Source organism: Mercenaria mercenaria, unplaced genomic scaffold, assembly GCF_021730395.1.
Source record: "Mercenaria mercenaria strain notata unplaced genomic scaffold, MADL_Memer_1 contig_4339, whole genome shotgun sequence".
Classification (NCBI taxonomy): Eukaryota; Metazoa; Mollusca; class Bivalvia; order Venerida; family Veneridae; genus Mercenaria; species Mercenaria mercenaria.
Genome location: NW_026462559.1, coordinates 35,496 through 62,234, shown reverse-complemented (window position 1 = coordinate 62,234; position 26,739 = coordinate 35,496). Strand labels below are relative to the sequence as shown.

Below are 26,739 nucleotides of genomic sequence, written 5' to 3'. Positions count from 1 at the left end.
CTTGTCCAGAGTACTTCTCAGCTACCTCTGGTTGAAATTTAGCCATACTTCAGAAGAAGGTTCCTCATGAAAAGGAGATATGCATATTTTCTTCATATTTTGGTTGGATGATTTTGTACTAAGTTATTGCCCAATAGTATACTATTGTGGACTTCTTGTCTGGAGTATTTTCAGCAACCACTGCTAGGAATTTAGCCATATTTTATGGGAAGCTTTACTACCCAGAGGAAATGTGCGTATTATCTTCATGTTTCGGTTAGATGATTTTTCACTGAATTGTCCTTTGATTATTGAACATTAGTAAATTGTAGCGCCATCATAGGCAGGAGTATTTCTCAGCAACAACTGCCTGGAATTCAACGAAAATTCATAGGACGCTTCACTCTGAAAAAGAGATGCGCATACTTTCCTCGTTATCCGTTGGAATGAGTTTTCAGTGAGATATTGTCCTTTCATCATTCACAATCAGTAAACTATATGTTACTATATATATATATAAGTCAATAAATCCAACATTTGTTCTTTTAATATGCAGATTCCGGGGAGCATCCATTGGTTTTACCGATATTTCTGGTTTGTTTTGATATATTGTCTTGCTGTACCGGTCCGATTTCAAAATTTCAATTAGATCTTGCAAAAAGTATGCAAGATCTTTTGCAATGAATGTCCAAGTCATGGCCAGTAATAAAAAGGTCGTGGAATAGGTTTTTAGTCCCCTACTGGTTGAAAACCAGTTTCGGGGACTATAGGAATGCGCTTTTCCGTCCGTCCTTCCGTCATTCTGTCCTTCGGTCCTTCCGCAATTTCGTGTCCAGTCCTTGAAGGGATTTTAAGATTACTCGGTACAAATGTGCCCCATGATGAGACGACGTGTCATGCGCAAACCCCGGACCCTTACCTTTAAGGTCAAGGTCACAATTGGAGGTCAAAGGTCAACAGGGCTTTTTTCCTGTGTGGTCCATAACTCTGTCATCCATGAAGGGACTTTAATATTATTTGTACCTCATAATAAGATGATGTGTCATGCACGACTTTCAGACCCCTAGCTCAAAGGTCAAGGTCACACTTGGCAGTCAGATGTTAACATGGCATGAACAAGGTCTGTTTCGTGTCCGGTCCATAACTCTATCATTCATTAAGGGATTTTAATATCACTTGGCACAAATGTTCCCCATGATAAGACGACGTGTCATACGGAAATCCCAGACCACTGGCTCAAAGGCCAAGGTCACAATTGGAGGTCAAAGTTCAACAGGGCTTTTTTCCTGTCCGGTCCAGAACTCTGTCATTCATCAAGGGATTTAAATATTACTTATCATAAATGTTCCCCATGATGAGATGATGTGTCATGCATAAACCCAGAACTCTAGCTCAAAGCAAGGTCACAATTGGAGATCAAAGGGCAATGGGACATTTTTCCTGTCCGGTGTTTAACTTTGTCTCGCAAAACAGGATTTAAATATTACTTGGCATGAATGTTCACCACTATGAGACGGAGTGTCGTGCGCAAGTACCTGGTCTCAAGGTCAAAGGTCAAGGTCACACATAGAGGCCAAAAGTTAGATACAAGAATGACTTTGTCTGGAAAATGTCTTCTTAATTCATGGAGGGATTTTGATGTAACTTGGCATAAACGTTCACTACATTAAGACGAATTGTTGTGCACAAGAACCATTCAGGTCCCTAGGTCTAAGGTCAAGGTCACCCTTAGAGGTCAAATGTAATATTCAAGAATGACTTTGTTCGGAGCATTTCTTCTTCATGCATGAAGGGATTTTGATGTAACTTGGCACAATTGTACACCATCATGAGACAGAGTGTGATGCGCAGGTCCCTTCTTTAGAATTACTTCCCTTTGTTGTTACTATAAATAGCTTATATTGTAAGTTTTTCAGTACTAGTCATAGGGAAAAATCGAGACCACTTTTCTGTAGTACAACATGCATGTTACATCCAATTTTGAGGTGTATTTTGACCTATCTCTACCTCAGGTAATTTTTGTTTGGACTTAGATATTTTTTTCGGATTTTGTTTTAAAGATTAACTTCCCTTAGTTGTTACTCTAAATAACTTATATTGTAACTTTTTTATAATTGACCGTAAAAAAAAACCAAGTCCACTTCTCTGTGGTACGACATAGATGTTACTTTCACATTTTAGGTGTAGTTTAAGGTACCTGGTAAGGAGCTTTTTGTGGATTCAGAAAAACAAAAGAATTACAACAATTATTAAAATTCCATTTACAAATACAGGTGCTAGTGTAAAGATTTGCTATGACGGGCGTATATTGTGACATTCTGGCACTCTTGTTTTTTTGTTGTTGTTGTTTTTACTATAAATAACTTTTATGATACCTTTTTTGATAATCGGCCAAACTATATGTTTTTATACATACAAATTTTAATCCAAGTGATAACATATTGTATATATAGTACAATATTGTTTATACATTATTGACAGATATCAGTTCATTATGTTTTACTGCAGTAGAGAAAATTAGTTGCCGTCCAGTAGGGGACTTTGTATTTCATGGCAATACTTTATTCACTTGTTCTTCTAATAATGACACAATAAATGTTACGGTTTTACAAAACAAATACAGTCTGTTTGGGACTTTTGTTCAATATATTTTACTCAGGTTTATGTCGAGCCCGCATGCGGAAGCAAAGACATAGTTTTCCAAATGGTTGTTCTGTGTATGTGCGTGCGTTCGTCCGTGCGTCCGTCCGGATTTACTTGTCCGGACCATAATTTTGACATGCAAGGAGCAATCTTGTTATATTTGGCATGAATATTTACCTCAGTAAGACGGAGTGTCATGCGCAAACATATCTCAAAAGGTCAAGGTCACAGTTGGAGGTCAAAGGTCATGTCAGATCTTGTTCGGCCCATAACTTTGACATGCATGAGGAATTGTTTATATTTAGCATGAATGTTTAACTCAGTGAGACGGAGTGTCATGTGCAAACCCCAGGTTCCTATTTCAAAGGTCAAGGTCACAGTTAAGGGTCAAAGGCAGGCTCGACATGTTGCCTGTGGGCATCTAGTTCCAACAGTTATGTTTGGTGTGACAGTTGAAATTACGTCTATAGGTAAAAAGACAAAACAAACACACATTTGAAACATTGCTTGAAATATACCTGTTATTTACTTTTAGGTGCAGCAATGGGATTAAAATATACCATCTATACTATCTGTATAAAGAAAGCAGTATCACCTTTTTGATTAATGTCCTCATCAAAGAATTCAGTATATTGTGTATTTTTTCAATCAAGGACATCAATTTTTATGTTATTTATTTTAGAAACGGCGTCAAATCCTCTGTTTTTCTTTTCAGGTAATATGAGAAGTGTAGTACGTTACATAATGCTGCCAACATCTAAGATATATCCTTCAAGTGCACCATATTCTCAAGGTAAGGAGAAAAATAGATTTGATTTATGCATTATGGAGCTGCATGTTTTAGTTAGTAGATTTTATTTTATCTGCGTAAGGATATGAGGCTTAGAGGTAAGACATCTTACATGAAGAACTTGCTAGTTGTTTCCTGTCAAGTTTGTTAAAGCCTGATTGGGAAATAAAGTTTTTGACCACAGCAGGGGTAAGTGTTTTGCATAGAATAACAGCAAGAAAATTTCTCAATAACAATAAGTCAAAATCTGGTAAGATATTATACTTGAAGCATTGACTAGTAGTTCCCTGCATAGTATGTTCAAGCAGTAACCATTTGAAGCTTTTACGCCACGACAGAGTTCTATGTTTTACATGGAATTACATTAAGAAAAATATGAAAAAAGTATTACACAAACTTACTGGTTGGGAACCAATATCAGGACATGGCCACATGTAATAACTCCATTATTTAGACATTATTCATGCATTCATTCAGATGTTTGTTCTTCATGTCTATGAAAAGCACAGTTTCACAAGGCCGATTTATGATGATATCTCACATGTGTATACAAAACATGCACAATAGCTTTAACTTTTTGAGGAAGTGGGGAGGAAATAATTAAACTGCATATTCCGTTTGTGTTGATATCATGGGTTAACTAATTGCATAAAATGTAGGGATATAAATTTTTGCGCTAACTTTATTCTGTGTCTGTTTGAATTATCAAGGATTGAAATAAGACAAAATTTGAGTTATCATGAGTAAGCTTTTCTTTCTGTCCTAGCTGCTTTTGAAAGTCAAGTTATCTTTAATGTATATTGTTGGAAAGATTGATGGAAATGGGATGTGTAAAAACATTTTATTTACTTATTTCTTTTATATTTATAGAAATAACAGCAAATCATCGTCATAATGTTTGTACAGCTACTCATTTACTTCACGGCAAAAATGACTACCTTTTAGCTTGACTACACAAACTATATGGAGAGCTATCCTACTCGACCTGGCGTCTGTGTCAGCGGCCTTCCATGTCCCTTCCTTTGTTAACGTTTTGATTCTATTTATGTCTGCAAATACTTGATGTATTTGCTTCAAACTTAAAATTCTCATCATGCCCACATTTATATAGTCAGTATGCCAAATGCCAATTTGCTGCCTAACCTCAAATTACAGTATGCATAAACCATTTTTGCATAAAAAGATTCTACAACGTGTACCTTCATAGAAACTGAATGATGCAACTCTGTTATCATTGTGCATTTTGAAATATTCAAGATGGCCGCTAAAAAGGCAAAATTGACTTATCTCCTAAATTAGACTTGTAGACAGTAGAGTTTTGGACTGGATTATTAATGTATATATTATTTTTGTTGTTAGAGGTACCAAGATAAACATTAAATATATATTATATAGAAGAAAAACATTTGAAAAAGTCCAAAATGGCTGTCAAAATGGCCGCCAAAATGGAAAATTGATACATATTGCATTAAACACTCAAATGTGCATATTTTCCTACTGTTTATGGGTACTTGTAATAACTGAAAATGTTTATAAGACTTTTAATGTTCTTCAGTAATTTTATAACAAAGAGAAGGATATAATTGATGTTCTTATTCAAAAGCATAATAATTTTAACACAAAATATATATAAAAACGTGGTATGAATTGTGTTCAATATACTACAAATAACAATAACGATACACTCAAGGACTTTAAAAATGCCCCATGAATGCATTTGTAAAATTTGATTAAAGAAGAATATTGTAATGAATAAATTTATGAAATATGCATAACAGATAAGGGTATTAAGGTGGTAATTTGTCTGTGCTAAATGAAGCGTGACTACCACCCAGGCAACTCATATTCGGGTAAGCTTTATTCGGATATCGGTTGCCGAGACGGATAAGAATAGCAAATATTTTTTTAAGTCGTTACAACGGTAAAAGATGAACAAATTGATCAGTTTGTCCAATGATAAAAGGATTAATTGATTATTACGTTGCAACAACACGCCAATGGAGGTGGTGTTGACGTAATGAAAAATGTTCACATGGTGGTGTCAAACAATGAGCACTAAAGCCTCAGCCTGTCCAGTATAATTTCAGTGACTCTCCCATACCAATATAAATGGTTGGTGATTGATATTTTCGATTAACATGTAATACCATTTAATTTTTAGCTCATCTGAGCAAGAAATGCTCAAGGTGAGTTATTAGGACCGGTCATTGTGTCCTGCGACGTGCGTCGTCCGGCGTGCGTCAACATTTGCCTTTTAACACTCTAGAGGTCACAGTTGTAACCTAATCTTTATGAAACTTGGTCAGAATGTTTACCTTGATTATCTCTAGGTCAAGTTTCAAACTGGGTCATATGGGGTCAAAAACTAGGTCAGTAGGCCAGACCAATCTTGTTAACAATCTAGAGTCCACAGTTTAGGTTTGAAACTCATGAGAGTTGGTCAGAATGTTTGTCTTGATGACCTCTAGGTCTAATTTGAATTTGGGTAATGTGAAGTGTAAAACTAGGTCACCAAGTCAAATCAAAGGAAAAGCTTGTTAACACTCTAGAGACCAAAGTTATGACCAATCTTTATGAAACTTGGTCAGGATGTTTGTCTTGATGACCTATAGGTCAAGTTTGAATCTGGTTCATGTGAGGTCAAAAACTAGGTCACCCGGGCAAACCAAAGGAAAAGCTTGTTGACACGCTAGAGGCCACATTTATGACTATCTTCATGAAACATGGTCAGAATGTTTCTCTTGAAGCTCTTTAGCCCTAGTTTGAATCTGGGTCATGTTGGCTTAAAAACGAGGTCACCAGGCCAGATCAAAGGAAAGTCTTATTAACACTCTAGAGCCCACAGTTTAAGTTTAAACCTCATGAGAATTGGTCAGAATGATTGTCTTGATGATTTATAGGTCAAGTTCGAATCTGGGTCGTATGGGCAAAAACAAGGTCACCTGGTCAAATCAAGGAAAAAGTTTGTTAACACTCTAGAGGCCACAATTATGACCCATCAACATGAAACTTAGTCAGAATCTTATCTTGGCCAGGTTTGAATCTGGGTTATGTGGATTATGTGGGTTCAAAAAATAGGTCACTAGGCCAGATCAAAGGAAAATTTTGTTAACACTCTAGAGACCATATTTTAAGTTTGAAATTTATGAGAATTTTTCAGGTTGTTTGTCTTGATAAAGTCTAGATCAAGTTTGAACATGGGTCATCTGGGGTAAAAAGACTAGGTCACCTGGTCAAATCAAAGAAAAACTGTGTGTGTGCAATAGGGGTTGCATTTTTGACTGGATATTTGTGAAATTTGATCAGAATGATACATTTTTCATTTGATGTGCATGAAACTTAGTCAGAATGCTTATCTCTATAAAAACTAGGAAGAGTTTATTATCTGGCTCATGTAGGGTAAAAAACTAGGTCACCAAGTCAAATTAAAGAAAACCCTTGTTTACACTTATGGCGGCACATGTTTGATTCTTTCTTCTAAAAACTTGATCAGAATGTTTGTTATCATGAAGTCTTAAATAATTTTGACTTTGGGTCACATGGGTTTAAAAATCAAAGGAAAAGCTTGTTTACACTCTAGAGGCTACTTTTTTGCTTCCATCTTCCCGAAACTTTGTCGAATGTTTGTATTAATGAAATCTTGGAAGAGTTCTAATCGGAGTCATGTGGGGTCAAAAACTAGGTCACTAGGTCACATCAAAGAAAATGCTTGTTTACACTCGAGAGGCCATATTTTTGGTCCAATCTTAATGAAAACATTTGTTTCAATGAAATCACTAGGCCAAACATTTTTACACTGTTATGGTGTGTTTCTCAGGTGAGCGACCTAGGGCAATCTTGGCCCTCTTGTTTTTGTAAATATTTGTGTACACTTGATCAAGTTCAAAGAGGTGCGAATGCGTACGAAATCTTTAATGTCGAAACATTTTGTGGACGAATGTATATTTGTAGTAAGCACAGTTAACATTATCCTTTGTCTTTTCGTTTCCGGCTCTCGGACGAGTAACATATCAGACGAGGGTGTTTTCATCAATATTGGTTCTTGTATTCATTTTGTAGTTAAAGTTTAACTTAATCAAAATACAAACTGGGAATGTGTCTGGAAACCTTGTACTCATTACAGAAACTGAAATGTATGTTATAATAAAAACTTTCTTTGAAAGAGTGGAAATTTCAGGTATAAAATATTGTCTATTTTTACATAAAACTGGGCACTAACCCATTACGGATTATATGCGTCGAATACAAATTCATCCATTCTGTCGAGGTATTTTTTTTTAAAAAAGCTTTAAACAGGCTACTTACTTGTTAGTTCAAATTAATATTTAATATGATCTCTTGTAGAATAATTTTACTGGCGAGGAATAGAAACAATGTGTCAACAAATACTTCATATGATATTTTCGTGAATGATACAAATAAATTAATGCTAATTGAAAATAACTTTAAATATGTTAATAAAGAATAAGGCTAAAAAATGTCTGAACATTATCAACAATCTACCCAATGAATTGTTGTTGCTACTGCAGTTTTATTTTACTTTCTGGGACACAAACACCGTCATTCTGTCAGGACCAAAATCAGAGAGGTTTGACTAATACTATCTGCGTTTCATTATTACACAGCTCTTATATACCTAAAATGTCAAACATTTAGTGGTATATCAAATAATTGCATTTCAATTTGTGTATGCTCTCCAAGTGATACCCCACTGTTTCTTTCACATCTTACCTCTAGTCTAGGTAGTTAAATATTCGGACTGACTTTGTCATTCACCTGTATGCAACCATTATTATTAATCAAGTTAGTTGATAGTATTTGCAAGATGTCCGGATAGCACAGCAGGTAAAGAAGGTTTTCGGATACATTTAGGCAAAACAGGTTTGTAACCCGTCATGAAGCTTGTCGTTCAGTGTTTTCCTTTTTCATTATTTTAATTTTAATAGTATTTGTTTTCGTTCTCAAATTATCTTATAATATACATATTTTTGATAAGAAACTGAGCTGAGGCAACTTTCAATGCTCTCTTCTCTTCGTCTGTACAAAATGCAATTGCAGATTTTATTATTCCACTTGAATGGCCACTATACTTGTACATCGCCGAAATGTAACTTTATCAATGTATGCTGATCGAACTCATTTTCTGTAAAAGTAAAGTTTTGCGAGATGATTATATGCAAGGAAAAACGAAAAGAAACCATCAATAAAAACATAAATCAATAAATACATAATACATTTACTAACGTAACATCACAACCCTATCGTCAGGAAAAGTCTATATTTTAAAGTGCAGTCGCGTCACAACACTCAGTGACGACATATATCTACTGCTGATATTTTGGTTTGTTTGCTTGATGTTGTGCAAAATTACTTAAGTTATATAATGGCGGGCAGGTAACAAATAGAACTCTGGCAAACGTGTGATCAATAGCATGACATATTATAAAGTCTGTCATACTTTATTTAGGAACACCGCTGAATGAAAACCAGCAAATACAGACAGAAATAAAATCGTCACCAAACTACAGAGCAGTTGGAGATGACGATGAAGAGTTCGCATGTCAAGGTGGTAAAGGTATTGTACGGCTTTTTTCAATTATACATTTGTTGATATCGTCAATTCTTATACGCTTGTCTCTGTGTTAAATCACGCTTACGCTAGAATGACGTTACGTTAACGTGAAGTGACATCAAAGTTTTGTTGCGACCAAGAAAGAGCGCTACTATATTTTATCTACTGTTTTAAATTAAGGGCATATTAGAATCGAAATAATTTATAGCAAACTGTATTTTAACACTATCTATACATTCGGGCTGTAATACGTCGTACAAATTATCACGCCCGACGTATAACCACCAATCGTGCATAAATAGTGTTAAAAACTCTTTTTCTATCAATTATTTCTTAAGTATCTATACTAAGTGGGTTTTGAAAAAGGCATAAAGAAGCCATAGCCTGAACATTTGTATTCCACCGAGCTACAAATTTCATCTTGTAGAATGATGCAAATGGCCACAATTCCCCATGTATCTCTGTCTTTGTCCGCGACTGAGAAGAGTTATGAAGTCGAAATATGCTTCATGATCACATTTCTTCTGTTTATGCCAAAGTTGTGTTTTAGTACTATATGCGCAGTCTTTTCAGTTGTTATTTAGATCCAAGATAACTGTGCCGTATATATTTAGAAAGAATTAGTCAGCACTTGAATATTGGGGCACGGATAAAGTTAAACCTTCGTTTGAATTTGTGCTGTAATGAATTAACTTTCTGTTGTTATTTTAAACGAGAGTTACGAGTGGGTTTAAAACATGTTGAGATTTGTTGTAAGACGCTAGAATTTACTAAATGTTTGTTTACTTATATGTGCTGGAATATGATTGAAAATCAAGAAGGTAATGTTTTGCTTTGAATATGACAATTATAAGCGCGAATATCAAACGTGCGGTTTTAATTGCTTCAAGTGTATATCCTGACTGTTCCGTTTATAAATGGGTTAAAATAGATAATTAAATGTTTGTGACATAAATTTAAAAAGTGGAACATTATTTAGTTCTTGAAGATACTTCCTTTTGTTAGCCCACCATCATCAGATGGTGGGCTATTCAAATCACTCTGCGTCCGTGGTCCGTCCGTTCGTCATTCCGTCCGTGCGTGCGTCCGTCCGTCCGTTAATAATTTCTCGTTATCGCATCTCCTCAAAAATTACTGGGGGGATTTTGACCAAACTTTGTCAGAATGATGTATTGGTACCCTAGTTGTGTCCCCCTGAAAATCAGACTGGTTCAACAATTTATGAGTGAGTTATGGCCCTGTGTTTATTTCTATAATTTACATAGATTTATATAGGGAAAAACTTTGAAAACATTCTTGTCCAAAACCACAGAACCTAGGGCTTTGATATTTGGTATGAAGAATCATCTAGTGGTCCTCTACCAAGATGATTCAAATTATTTCCCTGGGGTCAAATATGGCCCCGCCCCGGGGGTCACATGGTTTATATAGACTTATATAGGGAAAAACTTTGAAAAACCTCTTGTCCAAAACCACAGGGCCTAGGGCTTTCATATTTTGTATGTGACATCATCTAGTGGTCTTCAACTAAGATTGTTCAAATTATCCCCCTAGGGTCAAATATGGCCCCCGCCCTGGTTTACATAGACTTATATAGGGAAAAACTTTGAAAATGTTTTTGTCCAAACCACAAAGCCTAGGGCTTTGATATTTGTAATGTAGCATCATCTAGTGGTTCTTTTCCAAGTTTGTTCAAATTATCCCCCTAGGGTCAAACATGGCCCCGCCCCGGGGGTCACATGGTTCATATAGACTTATATAGGGAAAAGCTTTTAAAATCTTCTTGTCAATAACTACAACATTCAAATTTGGACCACATGTATATTTTTGAGTGGCAAGATGAACCTTGACATGAGTTGACCTTGATTTTGACCTAGTGACCTACTTCCACATTTCTCAAGCTACAGCCTTCAAATTTGGACCACATGCATAGTTTTGTGCACCGGAAAAAAACTTTGACATTGATTTTGACCTAGTGACCTAATTTCACATTTTTGAAGGTACAGACTTCAAATTTGGACCACATGCATAGTTTTGTGTTCCGAAAAGAAATTTGACCTTGATTTTGACCCAGTGACCTTCTTTTACATTTCTCAAGCTACAGCCTTCAAATTTGGACCACATGCATGGTTTTATGGACCGAAACAAACTTTGACCTTTACATTGACCTAGTGACCTACTTTCACATTTTTGAAGGTACAAGCTTCAACTTTGGACCACATGCATAGTTCTGTATTCCGAAATAAAATTTGACCTTGATTTTGACCTAATGACCTACTTCCACATTTCTCAAGCTACAGCCTTCAAATTTGGACCACATGCATAGTTTTGTGTACCAAAACAAACTTTGACCTTTACATTGACCTAGTGACCTACCTTCACATTTTGGAAGGTACAGGCTTCAAATTTGGACCACATGCATAGTTTTGTATTCTGAAATAAGATTTGACCTTGATTTTGACCTAGTGACCTATTTTTACATTTCTCAAGCTACAGCCTTCAGATTTGGACCACTTGCATAGTTTTGTGTACCGAAATGAACTTTGACCTTAAGATTGACCTAGTGACCTACTTGCACATTTCTGTAGCTACAGGCTTCAAATTTAGACCACATGCATAGGATTGTGTACCAAAACAAACTTTGACCTTGACATTGACCTAGTGACCTACTTTCAGATTTTTGAAGGTACAGGCTTCAAATTTGGACCACATGCATAGATTTGTGTTCTGAAGTGAAATTTGACCTTGATTTTGACCTAATGACCTACTTACACATTTCTCAAGCTACAGCCTTCAAATTTGGACCACTTGCATAGTTTTATGTACCGAATTAAACTTTGACCTTAACATTGACCTAGTGACCTACTTTCAAATTTCTCAAGGTACAGCCTTCAAACTTGATGCCTGACTTCAAATCACTTGCCCCTCATCGATGTGGGTTCGAGCCTCACTCGGGGCGTTGAATTCTTCATGTGAGGACGCCATCCAGCTGGCTTACGGAAGGTCGGTGGTTCTACCCAGGTGCCCGCTCGTGATGAAATAATGCACGGAGGGGCACCTGGGGTCTTCCTCCACCATGAAAGCTGGAAAGTCGCCATATGACCTTAAATGTGTCGGTGCGACATTAAACCCAACCAACCAACCAACATCAAACTTGATGCACATGCATAGTTTTGTGTATAAAGAACTTTGTCCTTGAAATTGATCTAGTGACCTACTTTCACATTACTCAAGCTACAGCTTTCGAATATGGACCACATGCATAGTGTTGTGTACGGAAATAAAATTTGACCTTGAGCTAGTCAATAAGTCTTGAAATTTGGAACACTCAAAAATGGCACATTAGTGGGCGCCAAGATCACTCTGTGATCTCTTGTTTGTTTGTTCGTACTGGGTTTAACGCCTTTTTTTCAACAGTATTTCCTCTGTCTTTTTATGCCCCCGAAGGTGGGCATATTGAAATCGCACACTTCCGTCCGTCCGTTCGTCCGTCCGCGCGTGAGTGCGTCCGGTAAATTCTTGTCCGGGCTGTAACTCTTCCACCCATAGAGGGATTTGGAAATACATTGGCATAAATAATCACCATAATTAGAAATTAGACGACGTGTCATGCGCAAGATCCAGATCCCTAGCTCCAAGGTCAAGGCTATTATGGTCTGTTCCGTGTCCGGTCTATAACTCTGCCATCCATGAAGGAATTTTCTAATAACTTGGCATAATTGTTTACCATAATGAGATGATGTGTCATGCGCAAGACCCAGACCCCTAGCTACAAGGTCACGGTCACACTTACAAGTCAAAAGTTAACAAGGTTTGTTTCGTGTCCGGTCCATAACTCATTCATCAAGGGATTTTGAAATTACTTGGCATAAATGTTTCTCATAATGAAACGACGTGTCATGCGCAAGATCCGGACCCCTAACTACAAGGCCAAGGTCACACTTAAAAGTTAAAGATTAACATGGTCTGTTTCTTGTCCGGTCCATAACTCTGCTATTGATGAAGAGATTTTGAAATTATTTGGCATAAATGTTCCCTGCAATGAGATGGGGTTTCATGCATAAGACCCAGACCCCTAGTTGCAAGGTCAAAGTCACACTGAGAAGTCAAATATGTTTGATTTGACACAAATGTTAACCATATTGAGAGGGTGTTTCACGCTTATGACACTGGCCTCTTAGGTCAAGGTCAATGTCACGAAATGATGTGTGATGTTTTTGTGCATACAACTGTAGCATTCATGGGCTTGCTTCGGGGGCATTTGTCACCAATAGTGACAGCTATTTTTTCACATTCTGTTACCTCACTCTAGTCAGTAACCCTGGTTATGTCCAAAGAAGAAATCGCCACATTGGTAAAGTGTCTTGTAAATTTATAGCAATTATTCAGTGTCGTGTCAGATTTTCTAAAAGTTTGTTTTATTTTTAGGAAAAGCAATCTATTTCGATTTAATGGGTGTGAACATTCTTCACGATAATATCCAGTATAAGTATGCAAACCGAATCTGCAATTTGCACTGTTTGCCTTGTTCTCGGTGCTTCCGAGGGATCTACTTTCCAGATTTTATGTAAAAAGCGTGTAAAAATTCAAAAGGACACATAACTTAAAATGTCGAAGAACCATGAATAAAACGGTTTGGATAACAAGTGTACACTGGTTTGGATAACTTAGTCTCTTTGGATGTATTGGACTGAACTTTCTAAATGAACATTTTAAGGTCAGTAAGGCGTAATACAGCGCCATCTAGCGGAACGTCAAACATTACGCTTGACGACGCCACGTCTTTGCGTTCTTAGCGTTGACGGTTAACGGCTTGTATGCTAACTTTTCATTCCGCATCCAGTTTTCATTATATTTAAATAGTAGTTCATAAAAGGAATAGAATACAGCCTACTTTACATATATTGTCTGATATATTCTTTTCCATCAAATGAACGCATTGAAGAAAAATGTATTTTTCCGTGTTTGTATAAAAAAAATGGCTGACCGTATTCATATTTAGCACCCAGATAAAATTTCTACCGTTTTTATCAGTATGTGTTTTTTTCAAATTTGAATAACGTGAATATTATGACTGAATATAGCCGCTAAATCGCTGTCATCTTCACCTTTAGCTTGAAACAAAACCGGGTGGTATGGATGAACTGAAGTATAGAATACGAAAGATCGGTGCCGTTTCCAAACTTTTACGCAAAAATATAGAACCCGGGTCCCCGAATCATGACCGCTCAATCTGTTTTAAAACATTACTATTTGTGCTATTCGCTTGGTTGCTTTGTACTTCGGACAAGGTATAACATGACGAAACGGCAATGGAACAATCCAGTCATTATTATTTAATTCAAATTCAGTCACGATGGCGATTCTGTGTAGTTTTATTCCTTCTCATTCACCTCCATTTGTCAGTAATATCAGCCTTCCCGATTCTACAATCGAAAGTATCTGCTTACTCCGACATGAAGAAGTGTACATTCTGTGACCTTAAACACACACACTTTCCAAACAAAGACGTTACCATCAGACCCAACGACCCGCCCTGGTTTCCTCCAAACTTAAAAAAAAAATAATCAGACAAAGGCGTAGATATAACAGAAAGGCACAGCGCGCATACACAGAACATGACTTAGAGACAGTACCTAAGTTTTTCAAATCATAGGTATGAAACTAAAAAGCTTTGAAATGAAGACAAATGTATATATATTTCTCAAAAATAGATATATTAACAATATTTTAACCAGAAGCGTAGAGTTATGAGCATTTAATATTTTCATGTAAAAGAAAATTTTGTGATCAAGGAAATGTAACTCTTCATGGACCTGGAGAGCAGAAACATCAAAGGGACATAATATAGCGAATATTTTCTACTTGGGTGCATTTGATTTAACATTCAACTGTGATCTGGATTTCTAAATAATGATCCATGATACTGTGTGCTAAAAATATAAGAACAACTGGAACAGTCCTTTAACAGCAAAAAGATGCTGTAGCAAAATGAAAATTGTTAAGCTCTAAATGGGACTCGACCTACTTTTTCTTTTTTAAAGTTACAGCATAGAAATGTGGACCACATCTATAATTTTTGACGCCATGTGATTTTGTACAGGAAGATGTTCAAAGTTTTCCCTATGTAAGTCTATGTAAGCCATGCGACCCCTAGGGCAGGGCCATGTTTGACCAAAGGGGATAATTTGAACAATCTTGGTAAAGGACCAATAGAAGATGCAACATACCAAATATCAAAGCCCTAGGGCCTATGGGTTTGGACATTGAAGACTTTTAATGATTTTCCTTTCGGTGCCATGACAACCAGAGTTCTGTACAGAATTCAATTTTCTGAACATGTTTTAAGGAAGACCATCTAATTAAAATCCCTAATGAAGTTTCGTCAAAATTGGCATGGTGGTTTAGGATGAAATGCCGTTTAAAGGAAAATGTTGACGGACAACGCACGATGGACAATCACTGATCACAACAGCTCATCCTCAGATGAGCTGAATATGTGAGCGGCGCCTTCAGCAAGGACGGTGTGGATATGAAATTTAGTAAAAACTTGACGAATATTTAAAAACAGTCAGAACTTTAGATTGTGCAGACACGTCAGCAGAATATAAAAACAGAAATTTCATGTTTTGTTTGGAATAGTGTAAACATGGAAATGTTGTAATCTTGCATTCATTTGTTTTGTAGTATATTTTTCTATATCATTGTCCTGCAAAGAAATTAAGGCCTGTACTGGATATTTCCACGCAGAAACTCAACCCAAGAGTTCCGAAGTATGATGTACCACTCCCAGAACTGACTTTTGGTTTGCTTGAAAATATTAACACCGAAAGGAACTCAGGTTCAAGGTCATATTTAAGAAAAACTCCATTGATCTAAAAGCTATATTCTTTGACTTTAAATTGCTTTTAGATATTTACTTCAGAAGAGCGCATAATCGCCTGGCGAAAGTACCTAATCCAACAGAAATTACCATGCCCATTACGGTTCGGCTGCTTTGGGTGCACTACCTTTATGCATACACATGTGTATTATGTCATAGTGATACTTTTATCATTAAAACTAACTTGAATTCAGCATCTAGGTTTTGAAATATTCCAATTTATCTATGGTGCTTACGGGTGTCTAGCATCTTAATAAAAAAAAAACTATTCAAAAATAGCTTTTCGCCAGATCCAATTAGTTATTGTATAACATAAACATTGAGACACTACCATATTTTCAGTGTTAAAATATTGTAGAATATTCAGAATTTGATGCTCAAAATTTCAAGTATCCCTGGGGAGGCCCATTGTTACCCCATTAACAGCACACTCCGCCGCTTCCCAACTCTTCTACCGAAATGTTACAACTTGACTGTTTTATATAAAATTGCTTATATATATGAGTACATAAACAAATACAATCAAAAATGTAAAAAATAACACTTTTTTGTAACCTTAAAGTCTTTAAAATGAAATATTTTGAGTTTGAAATAGTAAAATTATAACCTTTCTTAGGTAAAACAACACAACACACTTGTGAACTTCAGTTTAAAGATGTCTTTCTCTTAAAACTAACCAGAATGCAGGATATAAAATAACGAAACGTTTAGGGGGTGGCCCACCGTATCTCTACGTGAAGGATAGGGTTCACCCTGCCATACTCTCCCCTAATCTAGTCTCCCCGCTTTAAAAACAGTCCTACATCCAAGGTATGCATCAAAATTATATATTACATTCTAGCCTGTCTATTCATAACTTTACCATGGTATCACTGTACATAAGGGGTTCTAACTGACCAATCAGAGAGCTGCATTTTCGAGTACCTGCCAGTTTCCACTTGGGTATATCGAAGTACATTTACAAGGAACATATAGTGAGTTTAGAAGTAAATATCACACTATTTTAGAAATCAAATTTAGATTTTTCACTGCACATGCCCCTGATGATGCTACAAACAACAAAAGTTTGAAGTTTTATTGAAATATTATATGGATTTAATACCTTTATTTTAGTTTAAAATTTGAGATTTTACACAGGGAGTTTTTGATAAAGTCCGAGAAAAATATAATCAATACCCAAGTGAAAATAGTATTATTCCACAATGGTTTGGACCTGTTAAAATTATGAATAAAGACCATCGTTGGGAGATCTAAAGTGGTTTCATTTATAAGTTAAATTACATTACATGTTTTTAATATGCAATGAAACATATGGTCTTTTGGAACACGTAACTGTATTTTCTCTTCTAATGCGATCTTTAGCACATGTTAGAGTGTACTAACACATCTCCCTAAAACAACAAACATACATTTTGATAGCCTAGCCTATTATTCGGATAAAAAATTATTTCAGTAGAAATTTTAGGCTCGCTCCGCTCGCAAACAGATTTTCATTGCTATTTATGATAAGATGAATTGGAGAAATGACATGCTGCCTAATAATATACGTGTTTTAGTTATACAACATATTTTGCTTATTCCTTTCTTTGCCGATCCACTCTTTGGTTTTACTCAGTTTGCACATTATATTCATTATGTTCGTTTTAAGAAAAGTTACTATCATTGAAAATATAAGTGAACTTATATATCTAACATTTTGCTTGAATTTACGCCGGATAAGCCATGCAAGTGTGTGCAGTTTAGACATTAGCATAGTTACCTATAAGCCTCAAATTCCTTGTAGCTGTGGCTCTGCAATTTTGCATAGGTGATTTCAGTTTGGACACTTTGATAGGTGAATCTTCATTTGAAGCAATCTGACTGCCCTCTCACACATTATCACCGATGAACTTTAAATAAGTGTTCTGGTATAATCATTTGATCAGTGTGTTGTAAACCCTAGATGGTTTTGGTATTGTGTTGTCTTCATGTAGTTCGCTAAAAATTCTTTATTAATCGCATGTTCTTTCCGAAGAGCTTATATTTCTATTTGTTGTTACTGTGTTTTTAACGCTTTTTTAAAATATTATATTTACACGGTCATTATTCGCTTGTCATATTATAAAATTATTTTCACACAAGGCTCTGGGATGGATGATGACCGTTCTTAGATATGCGGTTTGCACAGGCAAGGAACAAATGGGAAAAACAACACAACATAAATAAAATTCGGATCAGTACTATTAATTGAAGTAGCAGATTACGGCATTAGAATAAAAGCGAAAAGAGGCATTGCAAGTTCATACCTCTTATACGATCTGCAAAAGGTTCTGGCATTGGGGTAGGATTTCTTAAGTGTTACGTTTTATCAATTTTTCAAAAATTCTTATTACAAACCTTCAAAGTATTCCCCCTTTACCGAGACACATTTTTGTAATTTACCCAATCGCGAAAATCAAATAAACAGTTTTCTTTTTGTATCTGTTTGAGACATTGATAAATGGCGCTGCCAAGAGGACATCTGGACTCATATTTCTTTCAAGAAAGCATTTTCTTAAGCCTTGGAAATAAAAATAGTCACAGGGACTCAGGTCAGTGAATAAGGCGGATGGTTTACAACTTCCACCTTTTCAGAAGCCAAAAAAGACTTAACAACATCGCACTTGTGAGATGAGGCGTTGTCGTGTATAAGATGGACCCCTGACCATCCTTTCCTTGGACGTTTCTTATCGTAAAACTTCTTCACTTTCCTCAGTACAGAGTTCTTGTAGAATCGTCAAGTCACTGTATGACCAGATGGACAAGGCACTTGAACGACTGGCCCACTAGATTTGAAGAAAATTGGCTACAAGATCTTTTTCGATCTTATGGTTCTCTTGGCAATACAGGGGCGTTTTTGATCTTTTCGCTTCCAATGCTTATTCAGCCCTTTTCAGTGAATCAGACATGTGCACCCACGTTTCGTCACCTGTTACCAAGTTAGAAATAACCAGACTATCACAGCCCTTGTATGGTTTCAAATGTTCCCGGGCACATTTAAGGCGTTGTTTCCTTTGCTCCTCAGTGAACTCATTTGAAATTTCATTATTGTCTTTAGATAGTTATGGACTGATTTTATGTCAAATTACCTCCGTTTGTTTCAAATTAAAATTGGTGTATCTTAGTAACCAATGAAGATACTGATTTGAAATGTCATTTGTTCCATCAGATGGACTCGGACAGTCAGGGTAGATAACTTTTGACTGAATTTATGACAAATTTATTTATTATTTATTTTATGTAAACAAATATATATCAGCAGCATCTAATGAGCTTGGTTTTAAATGTTATTTAAGTCTTCCAAGGTAAGGAATAGTCATGTTAGTACAAAAATGCAGCATTTAAGCCTAGGACCTTCAAACTTGGTATGGAAATTGGTCCTGACTAAGTCAAAAGGGACTGTTACACGAAAATGTTTATCCTGATGATATTTAATGTGAATGGCAAAACTTGATAATATCATTTTGAGCAATGGTACTCAGGTGAGCGATACATTGCCATCATGGCCCTCTTGTTCAGAATTGTTTGCACACTGCCTTCTGATATGCTAGTACAACTGGCTATATCTTTCACCGATAATCGCGCATCCTGTTCGATCACAGCTTTTACAGCAGCGATGTTTGCCTTGGTAACAGAGGTTTTAGGCCTACCAGAACGAGTATCATCTTCGACAGATAATTTCCCAGCTTTAAAAGCTTTAACACACCTTAAGGTTTAGGAGTATATCACCAAAACACAGAAATATTTTATGAACGAACAACACCGTTACCAATATTTATTTTCAAAGGGGGACAACTTTTTCAGAATATTTTCAGTACGGGACAGTACGGCAGAACATGTAATGGTTAAGTAAAATATTGGTAACGATGTTATTCGTTTATAAAATATTTCTGTGTTTTGGTGATAAACACCTAAACCTTAAACCTGTGTGCATTGAAATGGCATAAATATATACCAAACAATTCATCAAATATCTGTTTTGAATCTATATCAAGCCTAATGCTGCATTTAATATAGCTACGAATTTCGTGCATTTTACAATGTGACAAGTAAATTGGTCAGTGTATATGACTGCATGCATTTCAAATTGAAATAACTCGGTCATTTGAAAAGCAGTTTGCACGAAGTAAACGGATATCGTTAGCTATCGGACACACCATTCAAGTGCAATAAAGCGTTTTAAAAAATACCTGGGATAAAACTACGGAAGCCCATTAGTGACAGAACTTTTTACAGGACCCTCGTATCATTTTTAGTACAATCTGTTCGTCACCAAAACAAAATATACATTCCGTTGTACTGGCAACCAATTAATGAACACAAAATGCATTAAACATTTTAATAACACGAAGTAAAAATGAACAATGTAAATAATCCACTCCCGTTGCTAGGTTATGTGTATCAAATATCCTTTATGACTGAGCAGCATTTAATAAAACTAATAGTAACAGGTGTCACACGTAAAAAGTTACAAAATGGGAAACTTTATGTGTAAAATTCTGATCCGTAAGCAAATAATGGCAAACCTGTAAATTATCAGGAGCAATGAATACAATTTCTTTCTCTGAATTAATTTGCTTGAAAATCAAAGATGAAGTTTAGCTTTCTTGTTCGAATGACACCTCAGATTCTTTCTTTGAATGATACCCCGCAGATCTGTAAGTAGATTTTGTTTTGGAATCTAAGCATACTTTGTCAAGATAACTAAAACGTACTATCTATAAGAGTTATAATTCACTGGTTTCACTTTTCTAAATAGGACAAAAGTTTTCTCAGGATGAAAAATGAAGTAGAAAAGCTAAATCTCCGGTACCAAGTTTTTAACAGAAAGTAATATCATAGGCAGTTGGAAGTTTTAGGAACCATCTCTACACTTTCAGGCGCACTGTCACATCAATTTTCGGAATGAATTATTACTATGTGTTCATGAATTGTAGGTCCGTACTTGACTCAAAATTGCACACGGAGCTAATCAGAGTAGGATCTTTATTTTCCAGCCAAACAAATTTTAAGGCATTTAACAATTTTTTTAGCTGTTTCTTTTTAATTTTCATTTAACAGGCGCAAGCAAGCAAGACATCGTCACTGAACTAAATCAAGAGTATTTCGATTGTCCAGGTATGGGTAAGCTGACTCACTTATCAGCTTTATTGAACTCATTTGTCAACGTTATTGAAAAGAATAAGCATATCAATGTAAAGAACATTATACAAAGGTATATAATATTTCTCTGACAGTATGTGCGATATCATATCTGATTGTCTCAAAACACGGTAAACTGGTATAGGTAAATACATATTGATTAAAAGTTACATGTAAATTAGTTAATACTTTAACGCTAAACGTAACATTTATAGTTACTGAATCCTTTTTGTTCATAGGTGACGAAGAATGGATGTCCTTTCTTTACTCTGGGAAGAAGAAAGTCGCAAAGAGATTGTTGGAATTGGGACACCTTCCGAAACAGAGAATACTGAACGAAATATGTCTACTGTTCGGAAGAAAATCTAAAGTGACAATAATGATCTGCAACGCAATTTGTGTGCACATAAAATCAAAAAATGAACATATCATAGATGTTTGGGCTGCATATACACTACAAAACATGAATAGTATAACTTTTGTCGTTAGTTTGGAAGAATTTGAGAACACGGGAAGGGATGATCAAGCAGAAAGTATCCGCATAGACAAAATGATTGACTATTCTTTCATAAAAAGAATAGTAGGAAAATACAGTTACGAAAGTACTGAAATCATGAACCACAATGTTACTTCTGGCGAAGACTTTGATGACGATGCCTACTGTAAGCTCCAAACCTGTGTTGCAAAATATTCTGTAGAATTGATGAAGCAGCACAAGTATTTGTCTATCGTATCTGCTTGTTCTAAAAGATCAACAGGGTATGGCCCCTCCTTGAACCTGAAGCCTGAAAACTGCATTGTTCTTTACGTACACACAAAACATTATATTCCAATCAACGAGGATCCGTTCAAAACCCATTATGATGAAATACCGGTTGATGTAAGAGAAGGTGTCTTTATTCGTTTCGGGAGAACTGCTACAGACTTTTTGGATCATGTACAAATGGGTTGCCAAATACGCGGAGAGGTTGAAAATGGCCAGTATGTTGAAGGAACCTTAGGTTGTTTTATTGATCATCCACAATACGGTGTATGCGGACTGACATGTGCACATGTTTTATTAAGCCCATGGGATTTGATCAGGCTGAAATCAGTGCACAATGGTACTTTCAACTGGCCGTTACATGATATGCAAAGGACAGTTTACCAGCCTGCAAACCAAACTAACGATATTGGCCATACCGTTCAGTTAGTCTACAAGGAAGGGTCTGAAAATTGCAGTGGAATGGAAGTGGCTCTGTTTAAACTAACAAACAGATATCCAAAATCTTCAGATGTACCTGATGCTTCGGTAACAGGTAAGTCACATGTGATGATAAGGTCGGTGATTTGATGGAACTGTTGTCCCTTCTGGTAACATTTCCAGTTAATTTTACGATACTGCAATGTGGTTCAAGGTTTTAGTCTGAAACAATCCGACAGGTTATTGCAAAGAAATTATCATAAATTGTGAGGAAAAAAGGCATTAATAGATCGGCAAATTTTCCAGTTTGATAGTGTTGGCTGCTTTCAATTTTAGATGTTGATAGTTATAGCTATAAGTAATCTATAAGCATTTTTATACTTGAAATTTTGACAACACTTAGCAAATCTTCTACCGCAATATTTCATTTTCTGAAATTAGCCATACGTTTGTAAAATCCTCAAGTAATTTAAATAAAAGATATTTAAGCAATCTCGTATTTTGGCTCATTGTATGACCACATCACATTCAAATATTTGACCTCAGCGGTGTCTAAAGTTAATATGTCGAAATAATTCAGTTTGAAGGTTTAGATTGCTCCAATTTACTTTAATGAATTGGGCGAACTATCTTAATAAATGCAATTTATTTATTACTTAATATGTTGCGATTTGTTTAAAATGTGTTGAGGTATGAAGATAAATGTAGTTTTCACTTTTGCATGTTTTAACAGTTGGTCTTTTAAAATATGTGCAAAACCTGAAAGTATTTATTAAGTAATTGAATAGATATTGACCAAAACCTTAGCATTAAGTTAAAAAAATTAAAGTGTAAACTTTAAAAGTTCAAAAGATATTGGCCAAAAACTAAATATTGCGTTCAAAGCTTGGTTAAGTGTATATAGAAGTGTTACCTAAGGATATAAACCTGCAGTTACACTTCAGAACTTTATTTAATGTAACTTTTTTGTTATCTTCCACGTCGAAACATTTTTACTTAAATGGCTACTAGACTTATTTCGTAAGAACTATTTCAAATAATCAAGCAAAATATTTTGAAATTTTGGAGTTTTCTGATTTCTTATTGCATCCCAGCATTAAAGTTGTTGAAATTATTTTTATAACTGTTTTCTATTTTAACGTGTTCAGTCGTCAGTACAATTTCTTACATTATACTGCGATTAAAAGGTATTGAACTTAAATGTGTATATATTTTTTGCATTTACTTTTTACTGATTACAACATAAAGATTCAGTAAATACATTGATTGCTATCGTATCAACTAAAAAGATTAAATAAATATTTTCGCCGTAAATATTATATTGCAGTAGCCTCTACGACTGCCATGAACATAAACTACGAACACTGGCGGATTTGCAGTGCGGAAAGACTTAATTCAAGAATGAAACATGTAATTAAGTTTGGATCAAAGACCGAGTTACGAGCTGGGATAATAGAATTCGGCACTATGGCAGTTAAAGAGCTGAATTCCTATCCACTTGCAACAGGGTATTTTAGTATCAAACTGCACAAACAAATTGAAGTTAGACCGCAAAACACGAGTTTTGCATTTGCAGACAAAGGTGATTCAGGCTCCCTTGTTTTCCTTGTTGGCGACAACAGTTCTGAGCACACCTGTATTGGAATTGTAGAAGGAGGAACATCATATGGAACTGTGGTTGTGAGTCCTATTGTTCCTATTTTAGATGAACTGAAAGTTTCAAGTTTGAAAAGTTTTGATTCTGCAAACACTCTCTCTGAAATACATGGCAAAATAGAAAATGTCGGAAGCGAAGTGCAGACAGTGAAAAATGATGTACAAACTTTGACAGGCGAAATGCAAAGAATGCGTGGTGATATGCAGACTGAAATGCAGAATATGACTAGAGACATCCAGAATATAGATAGTAGAATGGATAATCGCATGCAGCAGATTCAGCAAATGCTAAGTGTTTTATTGCCGCCGCATAATTATAATACGCATCAAAGTCCTGCTCCTTCGAATACTTAGGAAAATCAACGTAATACACAATTATGTGAAAAGACCAAAATTATGCATATAAGTTGTAACTATTTCCATTGCAAGCTACATTGTAAGTAGTATAAGTAATAGGGGTTCTGGCCCGATTTTTTTTTCAATTTTAACTAGCATACCCGAATAACTAAGCACACTTTGATCTTACCTTAAACTTTAGTAGAAACTAAGTTTCTGTCTTAAAATACTAACTTGGTACCCTTGGTACCCTGAAAATCTTTGATGGACGTAAGGTTGAAGGGATAAAATGAAAACCAAGGTCCACTTAAATTGAAAACAACAATTGAAACAGAAAAAAAACAGAAGAAAATGTCCTTATTAATTAAAATAATGTATTATTGTTTGTTCATTTACTCTTTGATTGTTTACTCTCAGTGTTTTATACAGTAAATCATACAACGGTACTTTATCTTGTAACATTTTAATGAAAAATAAACAATAATATCCACAAAGTGTACTTGTTTTGTCTTGATATTGTATGATTTAAATTTAAATACATATGATATAGATGAGTTTACAAAATAAAATATATTGTTTAAAAGAAAAAAGATTTACTGATAATATAAATCCTCATTATGTTATAACAAAAAACGGGAGAAAAATGATAATGGCTACCTGTTCGTCTTGTGGAAGAATGAAATCAAAGTTTGTTAAAAGTACTATCACAGCAGGTAATTTAGACATCCATAAAACAATGTTACCTTTTTTACCTAAAAAAGGTTTAACACTTCCAGGATATAACTATTGTGGGCCGGGAAATCCTTTAGATAATGGACCTCCTGTCAACGAACTAGACGCAGTATGTATGGACCATGACTTTTGCTATGACAACAGTGTAAAAAAAGTACATGTGACAAACAAATGCTTTCCAACTTAAATAACACTAAATCAAAAACATTTGGGGAAAAGATTGCAAAACATTTAGTTGTGAAACCTATAATTAAAACGAAATACAAACTTGGGCTTGGACAAAAGTCAAAAAACGGGAAAAGGGGGTAGAGTATTTACTTGGACGCAAGTCCTTGGAAGCTAAGAGCTTACTCAAAAAGACCCCCGAAATAACATGGAGTGATGAATTAGCAGAAGAATTACACAAACCAATTAAAAGAAAATTTAGGAAACGAAGAGTGATTGTCCATGACATTGATGATACTTGGTCAGCTGATTTAGTTGACATGCAAGCTTTTTCAAAATATAATAAAGGAGTAAAGTACTTGTTAACCGTTATTGATATATTCAGTAAATATGCTTGGGTTATTCCATTAAAGAATAAAACTGGAGAATCTGTTACTGAAGCATTTGAAAAAATAATTTCTGAAGACAGAACACCGACAAATTTATGGGTAGATGAAGGAAAAGAATTTTATAATAAAAAGTTTGAATCATTTTTGAATAAAAATAAGATTAACATGTATCATACATTTAATGAAGGAAAAGCTGTAGTAATCGAGAAATTTAATAGAAGTTTAAAAAGAATAATGTGGAAATATTTTACAGCAAATAATACTTACACATATTTAGATAATTTACAGGATATGGTTGACAAATATAACAAAACAAAACATTCTAGTAAAATAATGACACCAACCGAAGCCAGTAAAAACTTAAATAAAGGTACTGTTTACTTTAACTTATATGGTAATTTAAAGATACCAAAGAGTAAAGCAAAATTTAAAATTGGTGATCGAGTTCGCTTAAGCAAACTTAAACGACATTTTGAAAAAGGATATACACCAAACTGGACAGAGGAGATATTTATAATTTATGGAATTAATAATACACATCCAAGAACATACACTATAAAAGATTTAAATGATGAAATAATTCAAGGTTCATTTTATGAACAAGAAATTTTACATACTAAACAAGAGGTTTTTAGAATAGGAAAAGTTATTAGACGAGACTATAAGAAAAAACAAGCTTTAGTAAAATGGAAAGGTTACAATGAAAAATTTAATAGTTGGGTACCATTTAACGAATTGGAAGAAATTTAAATTGAAAAGATATTATATAAATGAGTAATAAAAATCTAATTTCTAATAATGGAATAGAAACAATAGATCAATTAATTATTCACTTAACTAAACTAGCTGCTGCTTACAGAAAAAGTTCTAAGTTTTGTGGAAGAGTAAATACAGGGTAACAGATTACAGCAGGTATCTTTGGCTGCTCAGCTGCATTAGCACTTGTTCCAGCCATTCCTATATTTATAGCAGTTGCTGGTGCTGTTCCATCAATAATTACTATACTTATTAATAGACTAAAAGTTGAAGATAAAAAAGCTATTTTAAAATTGCATCACCACAAAATAAAACAAATAATACCAAAAGCACATATCGGAAAAGTAAATAAAGAAGATCCAAATAAAGTTATTCAGGATATTTTTACAATACTGTTAGAAATGCAGAAAGAAAAAAATTATTCAATACCTTTTGAAACATATATGAAGGAATTTAAACTTAACGGATATAAAAGTAAAAAAGAAGAAGAGTTAT

General features: G+C 35.0%; 1 protein-coding gene across 1 annotated transcript; it reads left to right on the top strand.

Moving 5' to 3' along the window:
- Nucleotides 1-3,342: 3,342 nt before the first annotated feature.
- On the top strand, nt 3,343-24,697 carry LOC128553801 (uncharacterized). The gene is made up of 5 exons (XM_053534983.1): nt 3,343-3,415; nt 8,880-8,987; nt 20,947-21,003; nt 21,267-22,325; nt 23,538-24,697. The coding sequence occupies exons 1-5, from the start codon at nt 3,343-3,345 to the stop codon at nt 24,218-24,220; spliced, it is 1,980 nt and encodes a 659-aa protein (XP_053390958.1). The 3' UTR covers nt 24,221-24,697.
- The last annotated feature ends 2,042 nt before the right edge of the window (nt 24,698-26,739 follow it).